The sequence below is a fragment of the Helianthus annuus genome, chromosome 4, assembly GCF_002127325.2.
Source record: "Helianthus annuus cultivar XRQ/B chromosome 4, HanXRQr2.0-SUNRISE, whole genome shotgun sequence".
Classification (NCBI taxonomy): Eukaryota; Viridiplantae; Streptophyta; class Magnoliopsida; order Asterales; family Asteraceae; genus Helianthus; species Helianthus annuus.
Genome location: NC_035436.2, coordinates 194,648,834 through 194,676,783, shown reverse-complemented (window position 1 = coordinate 194,676,783; position 27,950 = coordinate 194,648,834). Strand labels below are relative to the sequence as shown.

Below are 27,950 nucleotides of genomic sequence, written 5' to 3'. Positions count from 1 at the left end.
TGATTTTTTTTTGGTGAGAAATTGGTTGATTTTTTTTTTGTGGAGAAAAATGAAGCAGATGAAGAGCAATCGTTGATTTTGTTGAAGAGCAATAGACTTTTGTTGTTTATGGCGGTAGAGAGAGAAGAGAGAGAGAGAGAGAAGAGAGAGAGATAGGTCTGAGCTGTATAGAGAGAGAGAAGAGAGAGAGGGATTTATAAAGTATAAGGTGGTTGGGGCAGGCAAAATGACCAAAATGCCCTTCAGAAAAGGACAAAATAGCAGGGGATTTTTTTTTTTAATCTGACCTGATTTGAGTTTTGGACCAAAATGACAACAAAATACAAACCACAGGACCCAGATGTTAAAAGTTTGAGATTTGAACTAAAATAACAAAAGTGCCCAAACCACAGGGATCAAAATGACAGTTTACTCTTAAGTGTAATGACACATGAGAACATGGTAGCACTTTTGAATGCTCTGAGAACATGCTTTTGAAATTTACTAACTTTCAAGGTTTCTTGATATTTCTTTAAAGTGCTCGTAACAATATATGAGTGTGGACCGTAAATAATACAACATCAAATGCAAATAAAACATTTAATTTTTCAAATACTTTAAGATACTAATTGCTTGATTTAGGTTAAAACCATTATTACCTTCTCTTTGATATATATTATATTACCTTAATAACAACATATGGAATCTAATCAACAAACATAAAATTCTTTTGTAGTGAGAATTTCACCGTGTGTATAAGAGATAACTCATGGTTTAACTCATTAACGGTTTCAATTATGCCAATAGAAATGTTTTATGGTACCTTTGTTTATTTTTGAAGAATATCCTTTCACTTACGATAAAAAAAAAAAAAAAAACACATTCATTAAAATGGCCCAAATGTTGTCTTGCAAGTGAAGTTTGTGAGCAAAACAAATTACGTAACATGCCGAATTATTTTCATCCAAGATATTTGCTCTTAAACCATTGGACTCACCACACATATAAGTATTTATTATATGCTCTTAAACCATTGTTACTTTTTAGATACAACTACACTCATCAACTAATAAGTAATAATGCAAATACATGTCAAATAGTAGAGGGGTTGCTATTCATCACCCAACTGCAGGGTTGTGAATTGTGATTAAGGATTAGGGTTTGTGATTTCGGGAACTCAAATGGTATGAGGAAACAAAAGATAAGAAAGTTTTTTTTTTCTTTTGGACTAGATTAGAACAAAACCCAAAAAACTGTTACATGTCAAATAGTAGAAGGGTTGTATTGTAAATGTATCATAGTCTAGGGTGTCCTTTGTCAATTGTATGGGTTTGACCGTTTGTGCTTAACCGAAGAATGAACCCTAAAAATAGGTAGCTAACGATTTTGAGAGTTAATCTCTTATCCTCTCCGTGATACTTCTTCTCCAACTTTGGCTCATTCCCCTCTTGATCACCATTTTTGTTCGTAACAAAAACCTTAAATGCTTTATTGACTTGATTATTTTTAGGGCTATATGCATGTATACAATAAATCACCAAGGTGTAAACGCCCGTATACAAGGATTTGCCATGAGTTAAAACGGCCATATAGAAGAAACTGCCTTCGCCATGGTTCAAATGTTCATACACACGTGAAACGGGAAAAGGGGGGGGGGGGGTGGTTACTATGTGATGGCCCTTATATATGGAAAGTAATACCAACTACGCTGTACCTACATGATGGTCATTAAAGCTTTAAAATAGTATATCAGAACATTAAGGGTTGTCCCACCAATACCCTGCTACCCACAATTAAGTTATTTTGTATCAAATGTCAGGGGTTTTTTTTTTTTTTTGCAGGAATCAGGGACTTGAATGAGAAATTAGTTACCTTCCACAACATTATCTGCGTTTACATCAAAATACAATACTCGGCACTACACACGCTTTGAAGACAAAAATGCACAACCTCAAATGCAACAGCCACTATCATGGTGGCAACAATTTACAACACAGCCAAAGTCCACATAACATTGTCTATAGCACATCTAATACTCTTTCCAACTCATGTATAGTTTTTATATACCACCAACCTGTTCCCTACCCAGGAAACATTATGTTGTTGTATCGCAATAACACCAGCTACCGAATCTGTGTCAACTTCAGGTACCGTTTGAAAAAGGGATCCTCAAAAAATAGTCTCTCTGGTTGACTAGTCAACTGATGGTCAAAAAGGTAGGGCCCACAATAGTGGAACGACACAAACGTGGAGCTGAGGTTCATCACTTCATGAAAGGGCTAAGCCCGTCACCTTCCCATCCGAGCTTGAGCATTTGATCTACAACCTTCAAGCTCAACTACAAGAAATGACATAAGTCAGAGAAAGTCAACACTACATAGATCAAATGAAACATCCACATAGTTAGAGCTATCAAAATCAGCAATGAATAACTACATGAAGATAAAGAATTTAGGGCTAGAGAACAACTACTTGGAAGATGAAGAAAGATAGTTTTGTCAACTTACAGCAGGATCGGTGAATATAATCAACTGTTTGTCAGCTGTTGAAACCAAGAGATTTGTGTTGTCTTTGCTCACAGCTAGTGTTGTTATATCTTGCCCCTTCTTCAGTTCCAATGTGTGAAATACCTGTCAGAGTGTACATACGCTTGTCAGCAAATCACATTGATACAAAAACAACTAAGCGTTTCTTCTGCCATTTCTGCAGGGATGATGGTTTGTTTGCTATGAAAAAAGGCACGTTTGAAAACAGAAAAAGTAGATGCTTCAGTAAAGTGATACAAATTATATTATTTCAATGATAATACAACTTTTTGAACTTTAGTAAAGAGGATATTTGCATATAAAATACACTATGGATGACCTCCGCCTCTTCCTTTTATAGCTATATTTTTTTTATCGAGTAAAGTACACAGATGGTCCCTGTGGTTAATCAATGTTTTGGATTTGATCCCTAGCTTTTCAAAAGTACACGGATGGTCCTGTGGTTTGAGCTTTGTAACGCATTTAGTCCCCATTTTTTTCCGAAAGTACATGGATTGTCCCTGTGGTTTGCACTTTGTAACGCATTTAGTCCCTAACTTGGACCTACTGAAATCTTTAGATTTGTTAGCCGGGGACTAAATGCGTTACAAAGTGCAAACCACAGGGACCATCCGTGTACTTTTGAAAAGCTAGTGACCAAATCCAAAATTTTGGTTAACCATAGGGACCATCAATGTACTTTACTCTTATTTTATCCATTAACTCTTAGAGATAAATACAACCCGGATCGACCCATTCCTAAGCAAACGGGTTGAAATTTCCACCTTTAGTATCATCTTTGAAGTTGAAATTTGGTTTTTTTAAGCTCATGAAATTACAACTCTTACAATCTTACCTTAAGAGAGTGTAGATCAAGGAAGCAAATCGAAGGAGATGATATATCTAATCTTTCAATTCCAACATCTTCATTTGACTTGGTTCTGCTTAAATCGTTATTTTCTGAAGATGGATTTAACCCAATCAAAAGACTTTGTCCATCAGAAGAAACCTCCATGCAACTAACACTACACGAGAACGGAATATACGCTCGAGAAATCATCACCCCATTAATCGTATGAGTGGACAGAGTATACAACGTTTTATTCCAAGTAATCACAACGCCAGCTGGCGAAAGACAAACCATGTGTGCCTTCACACCCTCAAGCCTTCTGAGCAACCTGCCCCTACTCACCGAATGAAGCAAAACATCTGAAGAATCAGAGCACGATGCAACAATTCCAAGATCTGAATCAACACAACAACAAACCACTTCCCCAAAATGGCCTCGGATGACCTGTACCGGACCCTCGATACGCCGTTTACGGTTTTTATCCGGTAAGCTATTTTTATTTATCGTATTACTGTTTGCTGAAGTTGGTTTTTCTGAGTTAGAGGGGGGTGGTTCTGAGATGCTGCTTTGTGGTGCACCTGATTGGTGTATTCTCCACACGAGAACCATTGTGTCGCGGGAACCAGTAACGAGATAATTGCTATCGGGTGATAGTGACATACATGTGACGGGTGCGGAATGACCTCGGGCTATCTCCAAAGTTTTTGCACCATCTGATGATATTAACCGTACACTATTGTCCACGTGTCCACCTAGGTTAAATCCAAAATTCAAAATAATGATTACCAAAAAAAACATTAGTTAAATAATGATCTAAGGTCTTTGATCATCATCATCATACTCGGTAAATCTCACCAATAGGATCGAGGTCTTTGATAAAGATTTAAAAGGCTGTATTGCATTAAAATAGACTTTTAAAAAGGGCCAATTTCATATAATTACACCCATGCAAAATTATGAATATCATATATACTCTTACAAAGTAGTTGAAATATCATATATACCCAATTCATTAAAAACAATTAATAAATGACAATTTTACCCTTACTTTTCTAAAACTTTGAAATCTCATATATGACCTTTAACTTCAAATATTATATTTACTCATTTCTAGCTTAATTTATTTAGCTTAAATATTATATAAGGAGAATACTATTGTTTATGGGAAAAAGAATAAAAATAAAAATGGGTAAAAATAAATTTAAGCTTAAAATGTGTTATATAAAAATATGAAGTTAAAAGATGAGCATATATGAAGCTTGAAGTTAAAAAAATAAGGGTAAAATGATTATTTATTAGATTGTTTTTAATAAATTGGGTACACTTGATATTTTAACTATTTTGTAAGGCCATATATGATAATTTAGTTGTTGTTGGGTATATATGAAAATTTTCAAGTTTGTAAGGGTATATATGAAATTAATCCAAGATTTAAAAAGCCATACTGCACTAAACTAGACTTTTGAAAACCCTTAAGTCGTTTGGCCCGTTGCTTGCTCTTAACGGTGGGGTACATCAATCTCCTTGAAAAACAAAACAATATACAACAAGATCTGAGTTAATAAAATACCTGTAATAATTTCATTTTCATAAGTGATGGCGACTATGGAAGAGCTCCGAATGCCCGGTGCGGGATAAGCAAGAGCCTGGGGATAACGCCAATCCTCTGAGCCAGATGAACCGGAAGCTCCTTTAAACATACGCATGAAGGATCCACCACTGGTGCTTGCAGTAGCCTTTGCATGTTGAAATAGGAAGGGTGTTCCTTGGCCATCGGGTGTGTTTGGTTGCCATTTGTGTTGTGCTATATGTGCTGCTGGTGCTTCCATATCAACAACCACAAGTGAATCTGAAGATGCCCTAATCGCAGAAGCTGGTAGATTGCACCGTTCTGGAGATGAAACACTGTATTGTTTCACTTCTTTGGGATTCCGAAAGATGGTCTGAGATGAGAATACATTAGGACCTTAATATTATGACACACACACACACACACACACATATATATATGAAGAAATAACACTAGTGACATGAACAAATATACCTGCATATGAAGAACATCTGAAAGCGGCATCCTCTTTATGTGAGGAGTAGTTAAAAGTTGTGACGGGGTTTGTCCAAAGTAAGCAATTTGATCTTGCATAGCACGTTGTTGGACCTATAGACATATTTATTAACGAATCAAGAGATACAAAACCTGTATATGAAAAATTTTAATTATTAATTGATAAATGAAAAAACATACCGGGTCCATGATTTTGTCTATATCTACCGTCCCTTCATAAGTAATGTAAAAAAATACATTGTTTGCTGATATAGCTTCTTTTCCTCGTTGCTTATACCTTATCATAAGAAAAATCCATAATAAAAACAAGATTCAGGCATTAATAAAACCCAATGAATTAGAGCTCACCCAAATATGAGATCGATCCATTCATGCAAATGTGCGGAGACATGCTCACTCTCGAGAGCCATCCGATGCTTATGCACAAAATCAACGGGGTTTTCAGCCCAAGGTGGAAGCTTAACACAATCTGAAATTTTAAAATCAACAAGTAAGAAACTAGAGCATTCAAACAGACACACAAACACGATAAAGCTTCTACTTACAATCAAAGTAATAAAAGTCAACAGGCCATACCTAGCTTGTCTCCAAGTTGTGTGGTACCAAAATCAATCGAATTCTCATTTAATAATATCTCAGGAAGGTAAAACAGCTCAGGAACCTAAAACAAAAAGAAAATATAGGCTCAAGCATATCCAAGTTCTTTGTTCTAGAATTTGACCAAAAAAAACTGAAACCAGTACCAGTTCCTTCACATCACTCATGTCCTCCAGAACACCATTCCAAGTGGCAGAAATATCTAAAAACATTCTGTCTGCATGGTCAAACTTGCCACCTTGTAACTGAATGGAAAGAGTAGTAAACGGCTCCACTCGCATGAGATAATATAATACCTGTCATAGACAAGCAAATTTGATTACACACCAGCACGTTGTAGATGCAAAAAGATTTAATGACCATTTTCCCCTTGTTAAAAGCACGTTGTAGACACTAATCAATCATTCCATATAAGGCCAAATATCCATGTCATCTGTATACCATGTGTGCATTTATACTTTCAACAATATGCAAAATGCATGCTCGTATGACGCGTTTCTCACTAACTTATGTGCACACCTAAATTCTAATTTATTATAGTGATGAACATACCCAAAGTGAAGAACCTCTAGCAAATGAATAACGCAAAATTGTTCATGGTGATAAAATATAAACATTGCATCTTATTCATTACGTAAAAAACCATCCTGCAAAAAGACGATTCCTAGAACTGGAAATCCACAAACAAACTATTGGAAAACGTACCGTCCCGGCACTCGAATAATGCGAGCCATAATGGAATTTGGGTATCACAGTATCACTAAAGCTGTAGTATCTCTCCTGAAACTTTTTCAACCGTTCACTATTTAGTGCTCCAACAGGCTGCAAAATATACAACATGTTAGTTTTTCAGTCTGCTATATGTAAATCTTTAGAAAAAAAAAGAGAAGAAGAAGAAGAATGTCATGACCTTTGATAGATCTCGGTAAGACGAAGGATTTGCAAGATCCAAATCCTTTGACTTGTAATCTGCAAGAATCCATGGGAAAACAGGGTACTGCACACGATATATATAGTTATTAACCTACTCAACACATTTCAATTAGAAAAAAAAATGTTTATAATTATTATATATTATCTTCACCTGGGTAATGTCATTATAACTCCGCCCAGCCAGTGTGTTAAGCTGCATTAGATATTCGAAGTTGCTGATCTGTGAAATGTCAGGTAAAACGATGAGTGCATATAATTATAAAACGAGAACATATTTAACTCTTCTATGTACCTCCCAGCGAGCCCAGCGTTCCATAAGTTGAGTCCTTTTGAGCAGTTGTTCTGGTCTCTATGACAAAGATTAAAGCACACTGATATAAGTCCTCATATACAGTAGGTCCCATGACTATTCACTGGTACCAAACTCAGTTTGTCAGCATACACAAAGATTCGTTATTTTATTAAAAAAAATCTCCTAACAACACCATTCAAGCAGTAGTTGCCAAAACATCCCATTAGCGATTGAACCACATTAAATTTCTAAAAACTCCATTCAAAATTTCCTACCATCTTTGTGTAGAACACTTTAATCAATAACTCACTATCAGGCACTTGAAAGGAGAGATAGTTTTGCTAATATTAGAGTAGTAACGGAAGGTTAATAGGACCAGAAAATAACCGTATCACCATTACAAGTATATTTTGGTTTAAACATTAGTAGAATGCTCATCTTATGTGTTATATACTTCATGCATATTACATCAGTTCTAAGAAATGAAACTAATGACTAATCTATGATCAAAATCACAATTTCCATGAAATTAGCGTAACCTTTCTTGGGTTGGTTCACAAATTAACGACTATGTCCAGTATCGGAAAGGAAAAAACCTGAGTTGCCAAGTAAATATTGTTCAAATGAGAAGGGCGTGCTTGAACAATGGCTTTGTATACACTCCTCCTTCCCTCAGTAGTCTGCAACAAGAAAACGAACATTTTATAAGCTGGATATAACATTGTTGACCTAGTAACATATGGAGATGATATGAAGATGGTACATACCCCAAAGTCAAAAAAGAAGTTTGATCGGTCAACCATAAACAATTCCAGAGCACTTCTTCTTAGGAGATATCTGTCACATCAGTAACCAACAGATAAGTTTCAAGGCTTAACAAGCTTTCTTCATAAAATAATGACACACAGACCAACACGGCAACACTTTGTTATAAACACAATCATTATAAAAGATGAAATAAATAAGCTGTTCATGATTCATCTGACCTCCTGCTATATACTTGATGAAGAGAAGATATTAACCAACTCCGGTCCTTATCTTCAACTTTGCTTTCGGTTCTATGATCCAATCCATCCTCTGGCGTATTGCCTTCTGATTTACTAAGAAGAAAATTGATTTTTCTTGTCGTAATCTGGGAACAAGCATCACATCTTTGCTAAGAACAGTCCAGATAATTTGAAAAATAACAAATACATAACATATGCCAAGTATAAGATATCATCTGCAAAGGCTTAGCAACTAACGATGTAGGGTTCTATGACTCTATTTATTTATACCCCTCTCTCATCATATATACTTCATATTGAGGTCTCCGTGTAAAACAAGTGGGACCCATACACACATCTTCCTTTTTATCACAAAAAGGAAGCCATGAAATGATTGTTTAATAGCCAAAACAAAGCTTACCTGAAATGTTCCTTGCCAAACTTTTAATGGTCGGACCATTGATGCAGAGAGCTCAAGAATAACTCTTTCATCATCTTCACTGGGAATATAACCGGGGCCCACCGCGGATGCACTTACAAAATCTTCATCATTCCCAGCATGAGATTTGGTAGATTCCGACACTCGCACCGGCTGTTCTGCAGTCCCAGATAACCTCGTTTGAGTATCGTCATCTATCTGCTCCATATCATCCTTCTTCCTCTCAATGTTAACCATATCATCTTGCTCGTCATCCTCGTTTACTAATTCCATTGAAATAGCTTCCTTAGGCAAATTAGAAGCCTTAGAAGGGCTAGCCACATTCTCGTTACCATGCTTGGCGTCCACGGGATCTTCATAATTTGCAGCAGCACCAAAATGATCTGAGCCCTCAAAGTTCCTTCTTAAACATCTCCTCATCCTTGTAGAACTTTCCATATGATCAAGTTTCCAAAAAATCTATGCATGGAAAAGTTGTTTTAGATATGCAATGTTACAACATAAAGCAATTTTAAACATGTTTAAGGATGTAACATACTCGTTTAGGATTGTAAAGATTTTCTCTGATTGGTCCAAATAAACATTTTGTCTCAATCAAGTAACGGATGAGTTTGCGCCAGGCACGTATGCCAGTGCATGCACGATGTCGAGCAATGGAATCAACTTGTGCACGTCTATCAACCTGAAAATAGGATTGAAATTTGATGCCATTCAAACTTGTGTACATGATAATCACATTATCAGAAGAAGAATCATTTTATCAAACACTAACATAATGCCAAACACTCCGAATCTAAAACGAAACACAATAACGAGAAACAAGACCAAAGGTACCTCTGATCGCTGCATGTTTCGGGCTAAAGCCAAACTTCCAACAAGAACAGCAATGAATTTATAGGATGTAGCATTAAGATCTTTCTTATAAACCGGTTTATTGTCGGTTGACGGCAAACATTCTGTCCAGGCGGTCCCCATTGCTTCAGAAACATTCCATCTTTTTACACGGCTCATATCACTTCTATTCCGCCTCTGTGCAGCTGTAGCCATTGCCACTGCACTAAGACCTCTTCCAGAACCAACTTTTGCAGTACGTTCAAGATCACGAGCAGCAGCCAGTGCAGCTGCTTTTGCAGAAGCTTTGTCTTTTACAGATGATGATCTGTTTGCCGCATCTATTGGTTCGTGAAAGCTAGCAAAAGAATGAAGCTTTGGTTTTCTATCGATTGAAGAAGAATCACGTTTTAGAGCGGGGGCAGCGGCTTCACCACCACCAGCACCTGCAGCAATCATTGCCAACGCCAAAGCAGCAGGTGGAGATGCAAAAGCAGCAGCCCATCCAGGTGAGATCATAGCAAGAGCACCCTGATTGTATCAGTTTGATGTGTCAGAAATATTGGCAATATGGTGACATGTACACAAAGAAACTAAATGGATATTTTCTATTGCGGAAATTGCAATAAGTAGCAACATACTTTCACCACATTTCTAATTTGGTCACATAACTATAAAAAATTAGAGGTGTCAAGATGGGCGGAGGGTTCGGTAATGGACCAAAACAGGTCTTGGTAAAGACAGGGTTGGTTGAGTTGACCCGCAAACATTACATGTCCAGTTTTTATGTTTTTTTTTATAAATAACCAATGCATTACATATGATTACGAAGGCACTATTATTGGAAAACTGATTTACATTTATTAATAGAACAGTTTCAAAGACTGTATGCATTAAAAATAGACTTTGGGTGACCTTCGGCCCACCACTGATAAAAATAGTAATAAAAACCATTATACTTCTCAAGATTTATATTGGGTGATTCTAATAAAAAATCTTGTAGCATTATGAATAAGCTGAATTGTTTTTGTAACAGTTTTTGAGACTGTCAAGGTTTTGTTTACAGTTTGAATGGAGTGAAAGTGCATTACTATTTACTGTAACTCACCCTTTGTTATCCGTATAGAAAAAATAAAAAAAACAAGCTACATTTTCCTGAAATGGAATGTGTGTAACGAAGCAAAAGATCAACTATAGAAAAACCCTAGAATAATTATCTTATAAATAGCCAATTTAGTAGTTGAACCTCTATAGGCAGTGCATCACCAGCCAGGGCAGGGTCATCTACAGCAAGAGGATTCAGAGCATCTGTAGCAACAAGCTCATGAATTCCAGCTAAATACGGCCGCCATCTTCTTAAAACAGAAACGAACGGTGGCACAATAGCTTCTAGATACTGTTTTCTAAGAGGGGTTCTGTCGTAGCTAACCGCATGCCACACCTGCAAAATGTATTTTCATTATGTTACAAGAAAGGAGAAGCTAATGCACCTTTGGTCCAATGAAAAAGTTGTAAGAATTTGTATGTGTCATGTTTGTTTGTATAAACCTCAGAATATAGAACGGCGGATGCAACCAACACTCTCTGTCTCTTGGACTCAGAAATTGGCATGTTCAAGAGAGGCGAAAGCACACTGTTCATAGTCACTGAAAAATTAGTTCACAAATGACTTGCAAAAAAACAAACACATATGAAATCAAGATAAATTTCTAACATTAACATGACCGTACATATACTGGTAGCATAAATGCTAGGAACCAATGATGTTCAAATAATCAACTGTTTAGCATTAATTTGAACATCAGTTAAAATATGTTACATCTATACCACATCAGTTCACCACTGATGCTGATTTAACATTGAATTAGGGGAGTAAACAAGCCCAAAGGCTCGAGAGCTACTCGTGATCGGCTCGGTTAAAAGCTCGAACGAGCCGAGTCTTAACAAGCTCGAGCCTGAATACTAAACGAGCCCAAACAATTTTTTTTCGTTTTTTTATATATAATATAATGATAATGATAATGATGATAATTTATAACCCATTTAAACCCAATTCTAGAAAACCCAAGTGGGTTTCAACTTAGGCCATAAAATCGAGCCGAGCTTTGGCTCGTTTAAGCGATACTAAAGCGAGCTTGAACCGAGCTTTTAGCTCGTTTGAGGTTCTTAAAATAGCTCGAGCCGAGCTCGAGCTTCATAAAAACATCACGAGCCGAGCTTGAGCCTAGTCGGGCTCGGCCCGACTCGTTTACACCCCTACATTGAATACTGAAGACCCTAAATCCCTAATCTTTAATTATTTAATCTCTCATTTTCCTATTTCTGTTTAGCACATAGGTTAGATCCCATTAGAACTAGAAGAATTCTGTTTCAAAAAATATATGTGATTAATTAAAAGTGGCAAAAAATCAACTTGTGTCCCGCTTCAATAAATCCGATGCCCCATGCACCTCCATCCTCATATACCGAGGGCCCTGCCTCACTGAAGCCAGTGGGCAATGGCCAATCCCAATGTACTAACATTATTTAATAGACATCGCATTTACAATAGCAAATAATCCATCGTGCTTCATATGAGATCTGGAAAACTGATCCCACGTTAATACATTATGATAATATAGACATACCTCCATAACAATGCAGAACGAGGCTGCCTCATTGAAATGCGAGGACTGTTTTCTAAAGATGATGGAACACTTCCATCTTGTCCATAAGATACTTTAAACGACACATCATCAACACCACTAACATTCCTCATAAGCATATTATTTCCACCATCATCTTCTTCCCTCATAGAAACAAGAATCATTCGAAGCATGCATAAAAACGGTTGATCACTGTCTAACAACTGATAAAGAGCCGCCATACCACCCATCCCTGTACCAGAACCACCACCAATACCAAGACCACCACCAAGTCCCGACTCATCCAATAATAACGCTTGTAGCATGGCAACACACTTATTTATTAACGGGAGTTCGATCCAGTTACCATTCGAATCCTTCTCCAAAGAAGAATTCCAGGCAGCCCAGCCACTACCGCCACCACCAAAGTCGGATGTTTTTGAAGGAAGACCAACACCATACCATAATAGACTTCTGTATTTCCAACCTTCAGCTAAATCTACAGCACAGCTTCCATATGATACAAAAGCACAAGAAACAGAGTCATAGGGTTCAGCTGCTGCAGCAGCTGTAAGCCGTTCCATCGCTGCTGCTGAAATTTGCCCCTTCGTGTCAGCCATTGAAGCAAGCACCTTGTGAGAATATTTACACAGCTTTAGAACTAAACAGTATCATATTTTAATACATAATGACACATTAGCTTGTAGAGAACTTAGTAGAGGAGGCACAAGGTGCGGGCAAATTGGGTTATTTTGGTAGTGGTTGACCTGCCAACACTTTTTTCCATTTTTATTTTATTTAACACATGACCAAAATATGATTACAAACACTGCTATTAAAATAAGGGTTTATCCAATTCAAAGCCATAGTACCCTTACTTTATTTTGTACAACTAAAATCCCTGTCTTATTGTCTTATTTCAGAGGAAAGTAGAAGGATGGTCCCTGTGGTTTACCAAAATTTTGGATTTGGTCCCTAGCTTTCCAAAAGTACACAGATGGTCCCTGTGGTTTGCACTTTGTAACGCATTTAGTCCCCAACTCTTTCCAAAAGTACATGGATGGTCCATGAGGTTTGCACTTTGTAACGCATTTAGTCCCTAATTTGGACATACTAAAAACTTTAGATTCGTTGGTTGGGGGCTAAATGCGTTACAAAGTGCAAACCACAAGGACCATCCGTGTACTTTTGGAAAGCTAAAGACCAAATCCAAAATTTTGGTAAACCATTGGGATCATCCGTGTACTTTACTCCTTATTCAAATACATATATCTTAGGGACCTAAGTGATAAAGTTGGAAAAAATATAGGGTATTTACCAGTCTTATTTAAACATCATACATACTTGTCGACTTTTATCACTTTTTGTCCCTAAAAGTATATATGTTTGAATAAAAAGAAAGTTACCCCATGTAAAAAGTTAAGTGTCAAAACTGAGCTGACGAGTGTAGAATGACATAGACCCTTAAAACGATAATCCACTTTTTAGTAAGGCAATTTAGGATGTAAGACTTTGTATACAATTTGGGCAACTTTCAGCCAGTTTAACCATTTCAAATGTAGTCAAATTTTTAAAGTTTAGCCATTTAACCAATACATGTTAACTTAGACCCCAATAGGCCCATTTCTTGACCACCTCTATTACATAACGATCATGGAAGTAACAGCAAACATACATCAAGAGGAAGACTTCTTGAGTCAGTAGATGAAGACTGTGCCTCTAGTGGTTCTGGGATTTTGGGGAGATTTTTGCTGTTACCAACGCGAACCACTGATGAAACTGAAGAATCAGAACCAGCTTGAACAAGGGAAAAACTAAAAAGTTTGCTTTGCAGGCGCAAATGATCTTCAACAAGCATTAACACCACGATTGCATTCTCCACCAAAGCCACGGAAAGTTGTGCAGCATTCTCTGCTTCTGCCTTGGAACTTTCAGGTGATAACCCATAGGCGGCAACACCAGCAGCTGCTGCAGCAATAACTTGAGTCTACACCATAAAAGGATGAAAAGAAAAAAGCTTGAACATGTATCGAATGTTCTAGTACATAGTGAGGTGTGAAAAAAAATATTAGGACAAGAAATCTAAGATCGAGTCGTTGCTTTTTTTACCTGAACCTGTAGCTCCCTAGCAGCAAAATCCAGTAACCCACATAAAAGCCTTCTCTTAAAAATGGGTAATGATTCTTCACGTCTGTCAAATTAAAGATTACAGTTTTTTTCTGTAATATATATATAGTGTGTGTGTGTGTGTGTGATTGCTTAATCATGTATGCATATCTAGTGATGATATACCTTTTGCGCTGCTCGCCGGTGCTAGATCCACCCACCATTGAAAGCCATTCTGCACAATGAATTGTAGCTTCAATATCCTGTCAAAGAGAAATATGACCAAACAGTATAAATGAGCATATAATGCTTGAAAGTTCAGACTGCAGTTGCTTCAATCAACTTTTGACAATACAAGCAAGCAAAATGACAATCTTATGATGTAAACAACTAGCACAGAGATTGAACAAAATAAATTCACTCAATTGCATGTGGAAATACATAGTTAACAAAAATGCAGTGACGAAAAATAGAGAAATGAAAAAAAGTAAAGTTGGCAATTGATAAACATAACAAACGCAAAAGAATCCAATCCATACTGAAAATATATGTGGCTACACTTGAATAGGAAATGAGAAAATCAACGAAGTTAAGTCTTCTAATCCAATAAAAGAACATTCTTGTAGCTTATAGCACTACTGATATGGAAGATTAATCAACTAACTTGTATAAAGAGGAATATTAAGGATGAGAATATTATATTTGTTTTGCAAAACAAAGTAATTAACTTCACATCAGACATATATAAAATGTAGCGGGTACAATCTGCATTTCGTATGTGTAATTTGAGAATTCGGATTTTAATAATGAACTACGACATCAGTGAATGCAGCATACATAACATGGGCATCTGATTACATACCTTAAAACTGTATATACGAGTCCTAAATGATTAAAATTTAGTATATAATACCCCCTTTGAAAAATGCAAAGTTCAACTTGACACATAATTTGATAAATTCTTTGACTAAACATATAAGAGTTAACCGAAATTTTCAGCATTACAGATAATGAACGATTGTTAAAGCGTATCATTTGATTGAAGTGAACGTTGAAGTGTTCACTGGTTGCCTTATTACGGAAACTTTACAAATTTGAAACTAGGTAATATGCCTTTATCCCAAATTCTCTGAACACTTATCGACTCCTGTTTGACCAAATCCAGAAACTTAAAGAGCTACAGAACAAACATAAATAAAGGTAAATGGTCCAACCTTCCATCCATCCTTCTGACGCATCGAATGCTCGAGCATAATAATGAGAAAATTGTGTATTAGGTCTTCAACATCTCTGAAGCTTGAAGACATTGACGCGTTCTTCCCACACGTCTGTGTGAACAATCATGCATTTATAAGTTTTAAAGAAAATAGGATTTGCGAGAATAAATAAAATAAGAACACCTCATAGTTAGAAATAAGGATTTCCAATATCCATTCAGGCCATTCCTCCATCTTAGTTAGCCTGCTTCTATTTTCAGCATGACTGCAAGCCAAAATCAGAAGATCCTGAAATCAAAAGGAGAAGTAACTATACAAAGTAAAATTTAAAATCCACAAATGTTAATAGGACAAGGAAATATAATGAAACACCAGTACCTGTAGTGCTCGACACTGAAAGCTCTTTGGAGCATATGGAAGTGAACTCAAAAGAACTAACAGAAGCTGTGAGTGCTCAAACCGATATTTTGAGTCATAAAAATTCATCCCCTCGTCTGTTGTAGAAGCATTTAACTAATACAAGAAAAACGTTTCATTTTATTAACCTTCCAAAATGAATCTAGAAAGAAAAATTGATATGGGTATTCAATGGTGACATAGATGACACCAACGATGAGAGAATTAATGCTAAGGATGATAATTTCCTGTAAGTTCCTTCTAATCTCAATATCCCTTCTTTTCTCTTCAAAGGTTATGAAAAAGCATACATGGAACAATGCTACAAACCTCTATAAAAGAATTGCAGATCGTTCTCTTACTGTTTATTTATAACTATAGTACTCTATCAACTTCACAATATGTTATTACCTTTTTGGCATTTAGTTTAGAAAGAGGAACAATTTGTCTACCTTCTTTCTAGGTTAGTAAGAGACACATCCAAACACCCTCTAACAAAGTAAACACTTCATCAAAAAAAAAAAAAACTTTATTTTATATAAAAACTTAAGAAAATGTGTACCGAGGCAGCCAATAAAGCCATGTAGGTGTTGCCAGTCATAAGCCTGTTTGGTGCTGCCTGAAAAGCCTTTTGCAAAGCATACCTCAAAAGTGAAACTTTATCTTCAAACATACTATCCCCTCCCTCAAGCGGACCATGATCTTGAGAAGCATGAGATCCAGACTTGAGTTGACCAGAGTTGACTAAAGCACCGAATAAACCAATAATTGCAACAACAATACCATCACTTTGGTCAACGTTATATACACTGTTCCTAGCATTCTCAGCGCTGATAGAAAAACTCATACCACCCAAAATCTTTTTCAACTGACCCTCGGAAACAGATGTCCTGCTTACAATGGTATTGGCACCAGTACGACTCTGAGATTCATTCGATGACAATTCATTTTTATCCAATGATGCAACATCTTCACTGTTATTATTTTCCAGATGATCACCATCGTTGGGTTTAGATCCTGCGGATGTTACAGCTTCATCATTTTCAGATGAAGGATCTGGAATATCATAATCTCCCGCCTTTGCTTCCCGCTGCAATAGAACAAGAAGTGTTTCTATGCCACCACATGATATAAATGCCTCTGAAAATGTTTGAGCTCTAAAAGTATTTGGTTGTACCACCAACCGATATAGCAGGCGCAATGCCCTTGCGACCTGAAAGTATACCAGATATCATAATGTATTGTAGATATACTAATAGCAGAAAAATGGTAAAAAAAAAAAAGAAATAAAAAATATATATGTTTGAATAAAAATCAAGTCAACAACGTGATACCTGATTTGGTTGTGGAGAATCAACCAAGAAACCAAGTAAACAACGAATATCATCCACTGCCATTGAGGGAGGAGCTGCCACCACAAGAAGTTCAATAACCACTAAAAGTTCATCAACTAAAGCATTCACTTCTCCCACTGGACGAGTGGGCCCATTAAAAGAAAATGTATTCATTGAATCTTTTTCACGAATGGTCCAATAACATCTCCTGCAGCCATCAAGAAGAGTCTGAATAGCTTTTGCATCACGCATTACAGATGACTCTGTAAACACCATATCTGCCAAAGACGATAAAAGTTTCTTTTGTAAGCCGTAGCTGCAGAAGCTCCAAATTTTCAAATCCAGCAGCAGTGTACTGAACAGTTGCACTTTAAGTGCATAATTATTCTTCTGAGATTGGCATAAAGAAACAATGGCTGCAACAATTTCCTCATGAGCCACTCCATGCTCGGCAACATCAAGTGAAGATAAAGTTTGTAGCAGGTAGGTTAAAATTGTTGATAAAATCTCGGGCCCACGAGTACGACATAGCTCGTTATTGTTACCAGGATGTTGGATTGCAAGTGATATAATCCTAAATACTGGGGCAGCAAGGGCTGTTGTGGCTAGTGACAAAGTAAGATCGCCTTTTTGTGGTTCCAAGCTATCATTATCAACCTTGCTTACCACAAATGGAAGTAAAGACATTGGGCCGCCGTATGCCAAAGCCCACAAAGCCTCTGCGGGCCTCATCCTTGTAGCTACATGTACTTGCCCAAGAACCTCGGCAGGCCGTCTAAGTGTTCCTGAAATGTAAAGTGTTGTTTAAGGATCCAAATCTTGATTGTACATATATTTCTTATATAAAAATCCAAGGAAGTAAGTCATTATTACTACCGTATTTATGTCCACTTATGGATACTGGATATTCAAACCTAGTACTCTACATAGGTAAATAGATTGGTGTACCAGTGACCTAACTTTTAGCTAACAAGATTTTCGTTTGGAACTATTTATAGGAGTTTGATGCATTCATTAATTTATTGCATATGCCAAAACAATACTTACAGTTATGAAGTACAAGATACTCCCTTAATACCAAAACAAACGGAATCAATCATTTTATGGTGTCTCCCAAAATAAATGCAAGAATATTAAAATTTACCTCTTTCCCCTAGGTATATAACAATGGGGCATCAACTACCATAACAAAAAGGTTTTTCGCCATAAACAGACGAACTACAATGAAAAACTACTTACGCTACATAAAAAAGATCTAGGCATGCATGGATGCCTATGTAGGTACCATGCAATCTTGTCATCATTCAAGAGTATATTATATAGATTATAGATAATCAAATACTCCCATCAAACCATGTGCATAGTCAAATATTACATTTAGTTTAGGGCATAAGAATTAACTATTTGAATCTTACATGTCAGAACTAGAAGTTTATAACAAATTTAGGAGCTGAACAGTAACAGGTGTTCTTTAGAGCCTAAAATGGTGAAAAGAGACATAACTAATATATTTGTATTTGAAAAGACAAAAAAAAAAGTTAGTCTTTAATAAAACATAGAGCAATATACTTCAGAGCAAAAACAATAATTAGTTATACTTGAGAATGTAATAAATCTTTAAACCTGCAGCACCAGAAGGAGAAGCATCCGGACATAAGCGACCACTTAGTAGACTAGGATGATAGAGAAGGTGAAGAGATCCTGCAATTTCTGCATCTAAACGCGCACTTTCTTCTGAAAAATTTTGCACATGAGCAAATGTCGCTAACCAAGGTGACCCTGCGGCGTTACCAAATGAAGGAAGTGCATCTCCTCCTCTAGAAGCCAGCTTAGCCATCCTCTCAGGCCCAATTGGTTCTTTAAAGATATATACGGGTCCCATCTCAGCAAACAAAGGGCACTGGCGGCGCCGCCGCTGCAAACCCGCCATTGTTGGTGGTGGATTTGTCCCAATGCAACAAAAAGCAAGTGGCTTGGAGATTCGAGGGAATTCAAAAGGACGACTTTCATATAAGGTTCCATCAATGTATAATCTCAGCTCACTCTCTGCTTTACCAAGTAACCCTTGCTTCGAAGTATGCTCAAGACCAACAAAATACCAACATTGTGGCTTAAATGCATGAGTAAAATGCAAAGAAGCCTTCCTACCCTTCCCACTACCACTTTCAACCACCAAAAATTGAGCATGGAAATACGCCTCCATACCCTGATTATCAGCAGATAAAAAACTAAAAAGTCTAGGCATATGTGCCATGCCTTCACCCGCGAGTGCACTAGCAGCAGCGGCCGCAGACACAGCTGACGATTTTCCTGATTTTGCTGCTGCAGCAGCAGCAATAGCTGCAGCGGCAGTAGCAGTGTTTAAAGTGTCTGCAAATGATTCAATGTAAATCCAGGTTGCAAATGCATAACCGTTATGAAACGGCCACCGGCTCTCTCCTGGACCAAGTAAACCAGAGCTTTCACCGTCAAATTCAAATGAAGACATTGGACCCCTTGATTCTTTGCTGCCCATAGCCTTCTCTAAAGAAAGCACTAAATGAGGTGCCCATGAAGTATTAATCGTTCTTGTAATCGTGAAAAACCACTTATTCAAATCTGTTACACTAAGCGAATGTCCAGCTAAGTATTCGATGCAGTAACACAAAGGAGTTCCATCCCATTTCAATTGCTGACTTGAATCAGCATCGTTCAGAAAAATCTTCTCGGCTGACTGCAAAAGAACCCCTAACAACCCTACTGAACAGCACATGGCTCTGTTTCTTGTACAAGCTCTCAATATAGCAAGTAATCCACGAACCATACGTGTCCTAGGGGACATGAAACCAACACCATCTCCCAACCAAGGAAGCCATGGAATAAGCTCACCTGATACTACAGCAGCCCTTGCGTTCAACATCACGCTAGGCGGATTGTTATCCTCGTCTTCTTCAAAAGATTCAACGCCACCCATGGTAGCAAGAAGTGAATCAACCACCAGTAATGCGATGCTCTCTGCCTCTTCTCCATTACCAAAGCTTTCTACACCACTCACAATATTCTTCAGTTTTTCCATGCTTTCAGGCTTCCCGGTGATGACAGAATCCACCAAATGCAAAAGCTCTGGTGAAACATTTGGCATGGGTTTTGGCTTAGGCTTTAGGGGTGAACCAAGCGGGGAGTGTCCTTCATTCCCGTATGCATACAGCGGGGAATCATAACTAGTTCTCGCAGATGATTGCTCAGAAAGAGTAGATGATTGCCCCCCTGATCCACGGCTTGAGACGTTACCATCATGCTGTTCTTGAACAACCACCGGTAAAGAATCAGACTCCACGGGACTCCCTTTAACCGAAAACGCTAATTTCTCCTCGTTTCCATCAGATGAGTTCTTTACATCATCCAAATCCCCAACAATCTCTTCTATATCTAACGATACCTGCTCAAACATGCTATCATCCACATATCCACTTTTGGAATCAACTTTCCCCGCATCATCCGCAGTGTTCGAGTCAACCGTAGTAACACTTCCTAAATCAGATGTTTCCACTCTTAAACCTACACCACTACCTCTGCCTACTTCAACATTAGAATCACCCCCTGTAACTTCCACATGTTCTTGTTTTTCTTCTTCTTCTTCCATTATATTACTGCAATCAGTCACCTGAAATAAAACTAAATCAGACTCATATACAGAGATCACACACATTTCATATACAAAAGCTCCACAGATCTAACTACAGTACAGAAACTAGTTACACATATTCCTAAACAAGATCCAAAGGTATAACCAACACTAATTCACACACATTTATTGTATATCAAACTTAATTCTAATCTCATAACCCTAACCAGATACAAAAGCTCCACAGATCTAACTACATTACAGAAACTAGTTACACATATTCCAAAACAAGATCCAAAGATATAACCAACACTAATTCACACACATTATTGAAAATCAAACTTACTTCTAATCTCATAACCCTAACCAGATGATCACACATTCACACACATTTCATATACAAAAGCTCCACAGATCTAACTGCAGTACAAAACCTAGCTACACATATTCGAAAACAAAACAATACCTACACTAATTCACACACATTATTGAAAATCAAACTTACTTCTAATCTCATAACCCTAACCAGATGATCTAACACTCTAACATAATAACGAAATCAAAAAACATTAACAAATATCATTTACATCATCACATACATAAGTTTTCTTCAACAATTTGTATTAAGTGATATGAACATATATAAAAAGTAGAATCGAAAACGTTACCTGATATTCGTAGTGTTAATAGAATGATTTGCAGTCAGATCGAAATGAATGTTAAGCATATAGATCTATAATGTTGTGTAGATGCTGATGATTTATGTAAATCGTGAATATTTTAGGGTTTTTCGGTTGTGTGGAAAGTTAACGAGATCAAATTGACGAAGATGACGAAGATAACCTGAATCCGGCGATGTTGATACGACTGAGTTTAGATCGTTGTCAACCCGCCTGTGTTTGTGCTCGGGTGTTAATTAGGGTCACGGTATAATTATTATTACTTTTTTAACAAATTATTACGCGTTATCTTTTTTCTGTTTTTAAAGTTTGTTTATAAGTAGTAAATAACTTGAATTTATACCGTTTAATAAAAACGTATTATGTTTAACCTGACTAGTTTTCGAACAAAATTTACATCCAAATGTAAATCAACTAAAAACGTGCAAAAAATTAAGCACGAAACGTATTATATTTGGTCTGACTTGTTTGCGAAAGAAACTTATGTTGAAACATGAACCAACTTAAATTTATACTGACACGTACATAAAAATAAACACGTAAGAAAATAATGTTATTAATGTTAAAGAGTGGTGTGGCGCCCTGCGGCGGAGTTGAAGCGTAGAGTAACTCGAATTTATATTGTATAATGAAAACGTATTATAACTGAACTGACTCGTTTTCAAAAGTAATTTATTTCGAAATAACGTAGACTAACTGGGAAAAAAGAAACCATAAAAATAAACACGAAAATGGATTATATTTGACCCGACTTATTTCTAAAAAAAAGATTATAGCAAAACGTAAATCAACTTAATTTATATCGATAAGTATGCATGTAAACCTCTATTACAAAGTTTTTAAAAAGTTAAAGGGTTACAAATGCTCATACTGAAATTTGAGTAATAACGATAAAAAAAAGTTGAGTGATAATGATAACAATAATAAAAAAAATAATAATAAAGAAAAGACAAAAAACAAAGACACCAAAATCAAAAAATTAAAATAAAATAAAACTACTGTACATCTCACTTGAATTTCTAAATATATAGAATAGAATTTAGATTCAAAATTAAAAGAAAAATCAGTTTGGCAGAGTTTTAAGTTTGTTTAGAATTTAGATTATGAAAATTAAAAGAAAATCCAGTTTGGTAATGTTTTAGGTTTGTTGATAATTTAGATTCTGAAAATTAAAAGAAAATTCAGTTTGCTAGAGTTAAATTTCTATACGTTGTATAAAATGGTGTATTTCGTGGTTGCGAGTTCAAATTCTAAAAAAAACTAGGATTACGATCCGCCGCAATGCGGCGGGGATTCTTTATTTATAACTAAGTCGATCTACGACCCACACGTTATGTTAAATCTGTCAAACAGGGTAAAAATAGACGATGTAAAAACGTTCACCCACACACGCACGTTGCGTCGTGTTAACTTGCAAAATTTAGAACGAAACGTAAAAACGTTAAGCCAAAGACGCACGCTGTGATGTGTTAAGTCACGAAATTTAGAACCAAGCATATAGCGCAAAATTTGCGGAAAATGAAAACTATAAAGGACCAAAGTTGAAAGTAAAAAAAGTTATGAGGATAGATTGTAAAAGATAAAAAGTTTTGGGTTAAAAGTAAAAAACAAATAGTTTTGGGTTAAAAGTAATTTATGAAATACTTTTGGGTGACAAGTAAAAAAAATCAATTTTTTTTGGAAAACCCCCAAAGCCAACGTTACGACAACCATATGCATAACAATTTTTTCTTTGAAAAATCCCCAAAGCACACCCCGCGTTGTGACGGGGCGTAAAACGGTGTCAAATAGTACTAATGTCACACAACCGTCATCGACAACCAACACTGACTCGACCTATAATATGCGTATTGTGACGAACCTATCAAACATGGAAAAATAGAGGTAAAAACGTTGAACCACACATGCACGTTGCGTCGTATTAAGTCGAAAATTTTAGAACTATACGTAAAACGAAAATTAGCGAAAGATGAAAAGTATAAGTGATAAAAGTTGTGAAGTTAAATTAAATAATGAAAAGTTTTGGGTTAAAGTTAAAAAAACAAATTATGTAGAGTTAAAATTGGAAAATGTACAAACCTTTGGGTTAAAACAAAAAAATCAAGTTTTTTTTGGAAAACACCCAAAGCACAACTTACAAGTCCTTATGCACAAAAAGTTTACTAATTTATATAGGTTTTAATGTGTAGTGATTTTAGTTGTTAAAAAAAATATTTATTATTTAGTAATAATATAATAAAGTGATGCAATTAAAGCTCCACATGCCCTTAAAAAAGTTCTTCTCATTTTAGTCCCTGTGGTTTGAGTCATTTTGTCAGTTTAGTTCAAATGTTTCATTTTTCGCATGTGGGTCAAAAAAGGTTTCATATTTGTCATTTTTGTAACGTCTCGCTTTTTGTAACTTTCCTTATTTAGCAAGATCATTGTACCTTTCATTTATGGAAACTTGTAATCCTTTGTATTCGTATTCTATTTCACACGTTGTACCCTGAGACCTGAATCATAATGAAAATTTTATCTTTTATATGCTTGTGTTACTCGTTATTCACAAATACATGTCGATTTTTCATGAAACATACATAGTTGATAGCACTTACATGCAAATTCATACGTATTCATACTTATTTTACATACAAAACATTTATATATTCTTTTAATTATGCACGACACTTATACATTGCACTTGTACGTTTAAAACGCTTAAAACCGTCAAATTAAGCAAAAATAGAACTTTGGGCTTTTGGGCCTGGCGCATTCGTGCGAATGGGCCGGACCAGTTCGTCCGAAATGGCCCATCCGTCATAAAAAGCCCATCCGCCATTAAAGGCCCATCCTCCCTAAACTGTCACTTCCACTCTATAAATACAAGGCCACTTCTCCATTTCCAAACCTTCAACACTCGAATTTCTCTCTTGAACCCACTTTGAGCAGAATGAATTGGAGCTTATCTTAGACACTCCTAAGTGAGTATTGAGCTCAAAACTTCTGTTCTTTAACTAATTCTTCTACTTTATTCTGATTTTATAAGTTTTACATAGATCCTTCTTTATCTTTCACTTGGTTTCTCATATTCGCTTAGGCAATCTGATACAAACTCCCAAACTGTTGAGGACCAAGCTGGAAATGAGTTAGATCTTTTCAAAAACCGTTTTTACAAACTTTATGTATTTGAACTTAACTGGATCTGAGGTTCGTCGAGCTTACAAACTGAGGTGTATTCAAGACATAACCGATTCCAGTTGAGTAGGTGGTCAGTTCAAACAAAACCGAACTGATTTACCTAAGGAGCAGCTACATCCGTCCGAATGCCAGGCGCATTCGTCCAAAGGGGACATCTAGGGGTGTTCAAAACCGGATATCCGAAAATTCAGAGATCCAAAATTTTCGGATACCAGATTTCACTATCCGAATCCGTATCTGAAATTTCGGATATCCGAGATTCGGATATCCAAATTTTCGGATATTCGATCGGATAGTGAATCGGATATCCGAAAATCGAACTTTTTATTTAATTTTTATTTTTTTATTATTTTTTCATATTCGGAACCGGATATTTCGGATATCCGAGTATAAGTTTTCGGATATTTTTCGATATTTCGGATATTTCAGATATTTTCAAATAATTCGCATATTTCAGATATTCGGATATCCGAAAAAAATTAAAGTTTCGAATACTTCGGATATCTGAAACATCCGAGAAAATTTAAAATCACTATCCGAATCTGAAAAATTCGGATATCCGAATTTCAGATATCCGGAATTTCGGGTATCCGAATTTTTCGGATATTCCAGATTTGGAGATTAGATATTTCAGATCAGATTTTTGGATACGGATAGTTTTGAACACCCCTAGGGACATCCCATTCGTACGAATGTGACACCCCCATTCGTACGAATGCAACTGTTCGTCAGGTTCCGACGATTCCAAGTGTTGAATAATTGCCCAGGTTGCTATCTTCCATATAGTTAAGTCTGGCACACCAGTGTGTGTTCTGTGGGAACTTGGGTTTCCAATCTAAAACCACCGCCTCACTTAAAGTCGTAAACGAACACCCCAAACAACTTCCTAGACCTAGAGCGAGTTGTCACACCCTGACTTTTGCGGAAGCGTGATTATGTGTGACTTGCTTAATACCATTGCATTCAACCATAACAAACAACTATATGATAAAACTAGAGATGTTCATCCATTGATTAAGTTTAAAAACATCACAAACAACATTGTCTTAAAACCCAAACATAGACTTCAAATCCATAATACAAACCATGCAAATTGTTTTAGAGTTCCAAAAGGACTTGATTAAAAACACTAATAAAAACCACGCTTTGAATTATGTATCTTATCCAGGATAAGACACACAATCCAAACCTTTAGACTCCGGATGACATCTTTTATTTCCAACATTACTTGAAACCTCTAAACACCCGCCAGATCCACATTTAATTCCCTGAAATACATGTAGTTTAAAAACATCATCAAAAGTTGAGCGAGTTCATGCGTTTTGTATATGTGCACGAATAAACCTTTGAAATCATTGTAAGTATGTATGTTTTCTAAATCCTGGTATGAAAGCAAACAAGGAAAACAGATCATTAATGGTTTGCAAGGCCATTAATATGTGTGACGTGATGCAGGATGGCTCAAACCTAGCAAATTTTGTCTCCGGCTGTAAGACATAGTCACCTCATGGGCCAAACCCTGGTCCACATGGGTGTGGGCTCGCTACACCCAAATAGATCTATCACTCATGTCCCTCGGTCCTGCTACGAGGATTAATGGCTTAAGCGTTGTACCCACCACTCACATGATCTAGCAGTACCTTTCCTTAGCTAACCATACAACATATAAACGTTTGAAATCAATTTGTAACATGTACTTCACCCCCGAAATTATAAAACAAAAACAGTTAAAAGAAAAGGGGGACATGAACTCACAGTTTTGCGTTCTTCAATCCGACTGTAACTCAAAGTTTTCTCTGGTGTACACGACTACCTACAACGTACTACGATCTATTAGACGAGCGGGTCGTGCCTTGTCTTAGTATTAATTAGTGTCTTTGAGTTACGTTTCATTGTGTCTTCAATATTATTCTAAGTTATATAATTATTTGTTAAAATAATAAATATTTTAACTTAAATTATATTTACTAAATTTTGGAATAATAGTGAAAATAATATATTTTAACTTGTTACTTTTTATGTATTTATACGTGAATATCCTTCCCAAGGATGGGTGTATTTGTATTCGTATTCTTATACTTGTATATTTTTGCCAAGTATCGGTGGCGTATTCCTGTGTGTATTTATACGTACGGGGATACATATTTTTATTGTGTTTATTAAGTATCCTTATACTTAATTTTTGTATCAACTTTGTCCGGAATAATATCTTTAATAAAAATACATCAATATATATTTCCAAAATATATATTTTAAGAAACGTTACTTAGAAAAATGATTTATAACTTTTCCCTTGGCAAAAATATTCATAAATCTCATACAAGTCTCAAAAATAGTATATTTCCAAGTCTAACTTAGAATATATATATATATATATATATATATATATAAACTTATTTTTACCCAAAAATAATGTATTCCGTGTGTATCCAATAAAATATATTTTCACTCCAAAAATATCGTATTTCATGTTTATTTGAGAAAATATACATTTTCTTCCAAAAAATAATACATCTTCTAATAATTCCAAGAAAAATATATATTTTTACTTGCCAAAAATAATATATTTTTCCCTTGTCAAAAATATGATAAATTTTGTAATAATTGTAAAAACATATTTTTGTTCTTTTGGTGTCCAAAATACTTATTACCAAAATATACTTATGAATAAATTTTCCGGAATATTTTGTAAGTTATATTTCTTTGTTTGGTTTCTCCAATATTTTGGGTATAATTTCTATGTTCATTCTCTTGGAATTTTGGTAATATTTTGGATTGTAATTTTTGATATTTTGATGAGTTATATTATTTCAAGTCCTAAAATAATATAACTAATACACATAATATACAAATAATCACACACATGGTGACTTCTAAATATATATTTCCTAAATACATATTTAGTCACTTTTATTTATAAAAACTAACCTCCAATATTTATAATTTTTGTAACAAAAATTATGCCAAACTTTATATAAATATTCATGGTTTAAAATATACTTGTAAATATTTGTTTTAAAAAAATATTTTTATAAGTGTTTAATTTTTAGAAAAATTTTGCCATAGTTTCCCCTAAAAATGGAGGTTTCCATGCCTTCAAGGCATATCATTTTCTTTTGTAAATCTACGCAATCAACAACAAATCAATTTACACTTACCAATTTTGCCAAAATCAAGCATAAACTACTACCTCATGAACTTGAAAATTTATAAAAATGTGTAGTAACTTACTAGTGTATTTAGTAAGTATAGTTACCCTTTAAAATGTGGTTGTTTATTTAAAAACTTCATTCTTGAAGAAATTAGATCTTC

General features: G+C 35.8%; 1 protein-coding gene across 1 annotated transcript; it reads right to left on the bottom strand.

Moving 5' to 3' along the window:
* Positions 1-1,831: 1,831 nt before the first annotated feature.
* LOC110937718 (BEACH domain-containing protein C2) lies at positions 1,832-21,696 on the bottom strand. The gene is made up of 32 exons (XM_022180169.2): positions 21,447-21,696; positions 18,798-20,817; positions 17,175-17,959; positions 16,403-17,053; positions 15,823-15,957; positions 15,628-15,732; positions 15,442-15,555; positions 14,414-14,490; positions 14,231-14,312; positions 13,797-14,108; positions 12,125-12,753; positions 11,046-11,130; positions 10,744-10,938; positions 9,501-10,028; positions 9,205-9,348; positions 8,649-9,125; positions 8,228-8,373; positions 8,009-8,078; positions 7,838-7,921; positions 7,242-7,298; positions 7,101-7,169; positions 6,927-7,013; positions 6,722-6,838; positions 6,163-6,312; positions 5,996-6,080; positions 5,768-5,888; positions 5,600-5,696; positions 5,399-5,512; positions 4,925-5,297; positions 3,361-4,106; positions 2,487-2,609; positions 1,832-2,317 (listed from the first exon to the last, which is right to left on the bottom strand). Exons 2-32 carry the CDS (start codon positions 20,794-20,796, stop codon positions 2,243-2,245), a joined length of 8,832 nt encoding a protein of 2,943 aa, XP_022035861.1. The 5' UTR covers positions 20,797-20,817; positions 21,447-21,696; the 3' UTR covers positions 1,832-2,242.
* Between the last annotated feature and the right edge of the window lie 6,254 nt (positions 21,697-27,950).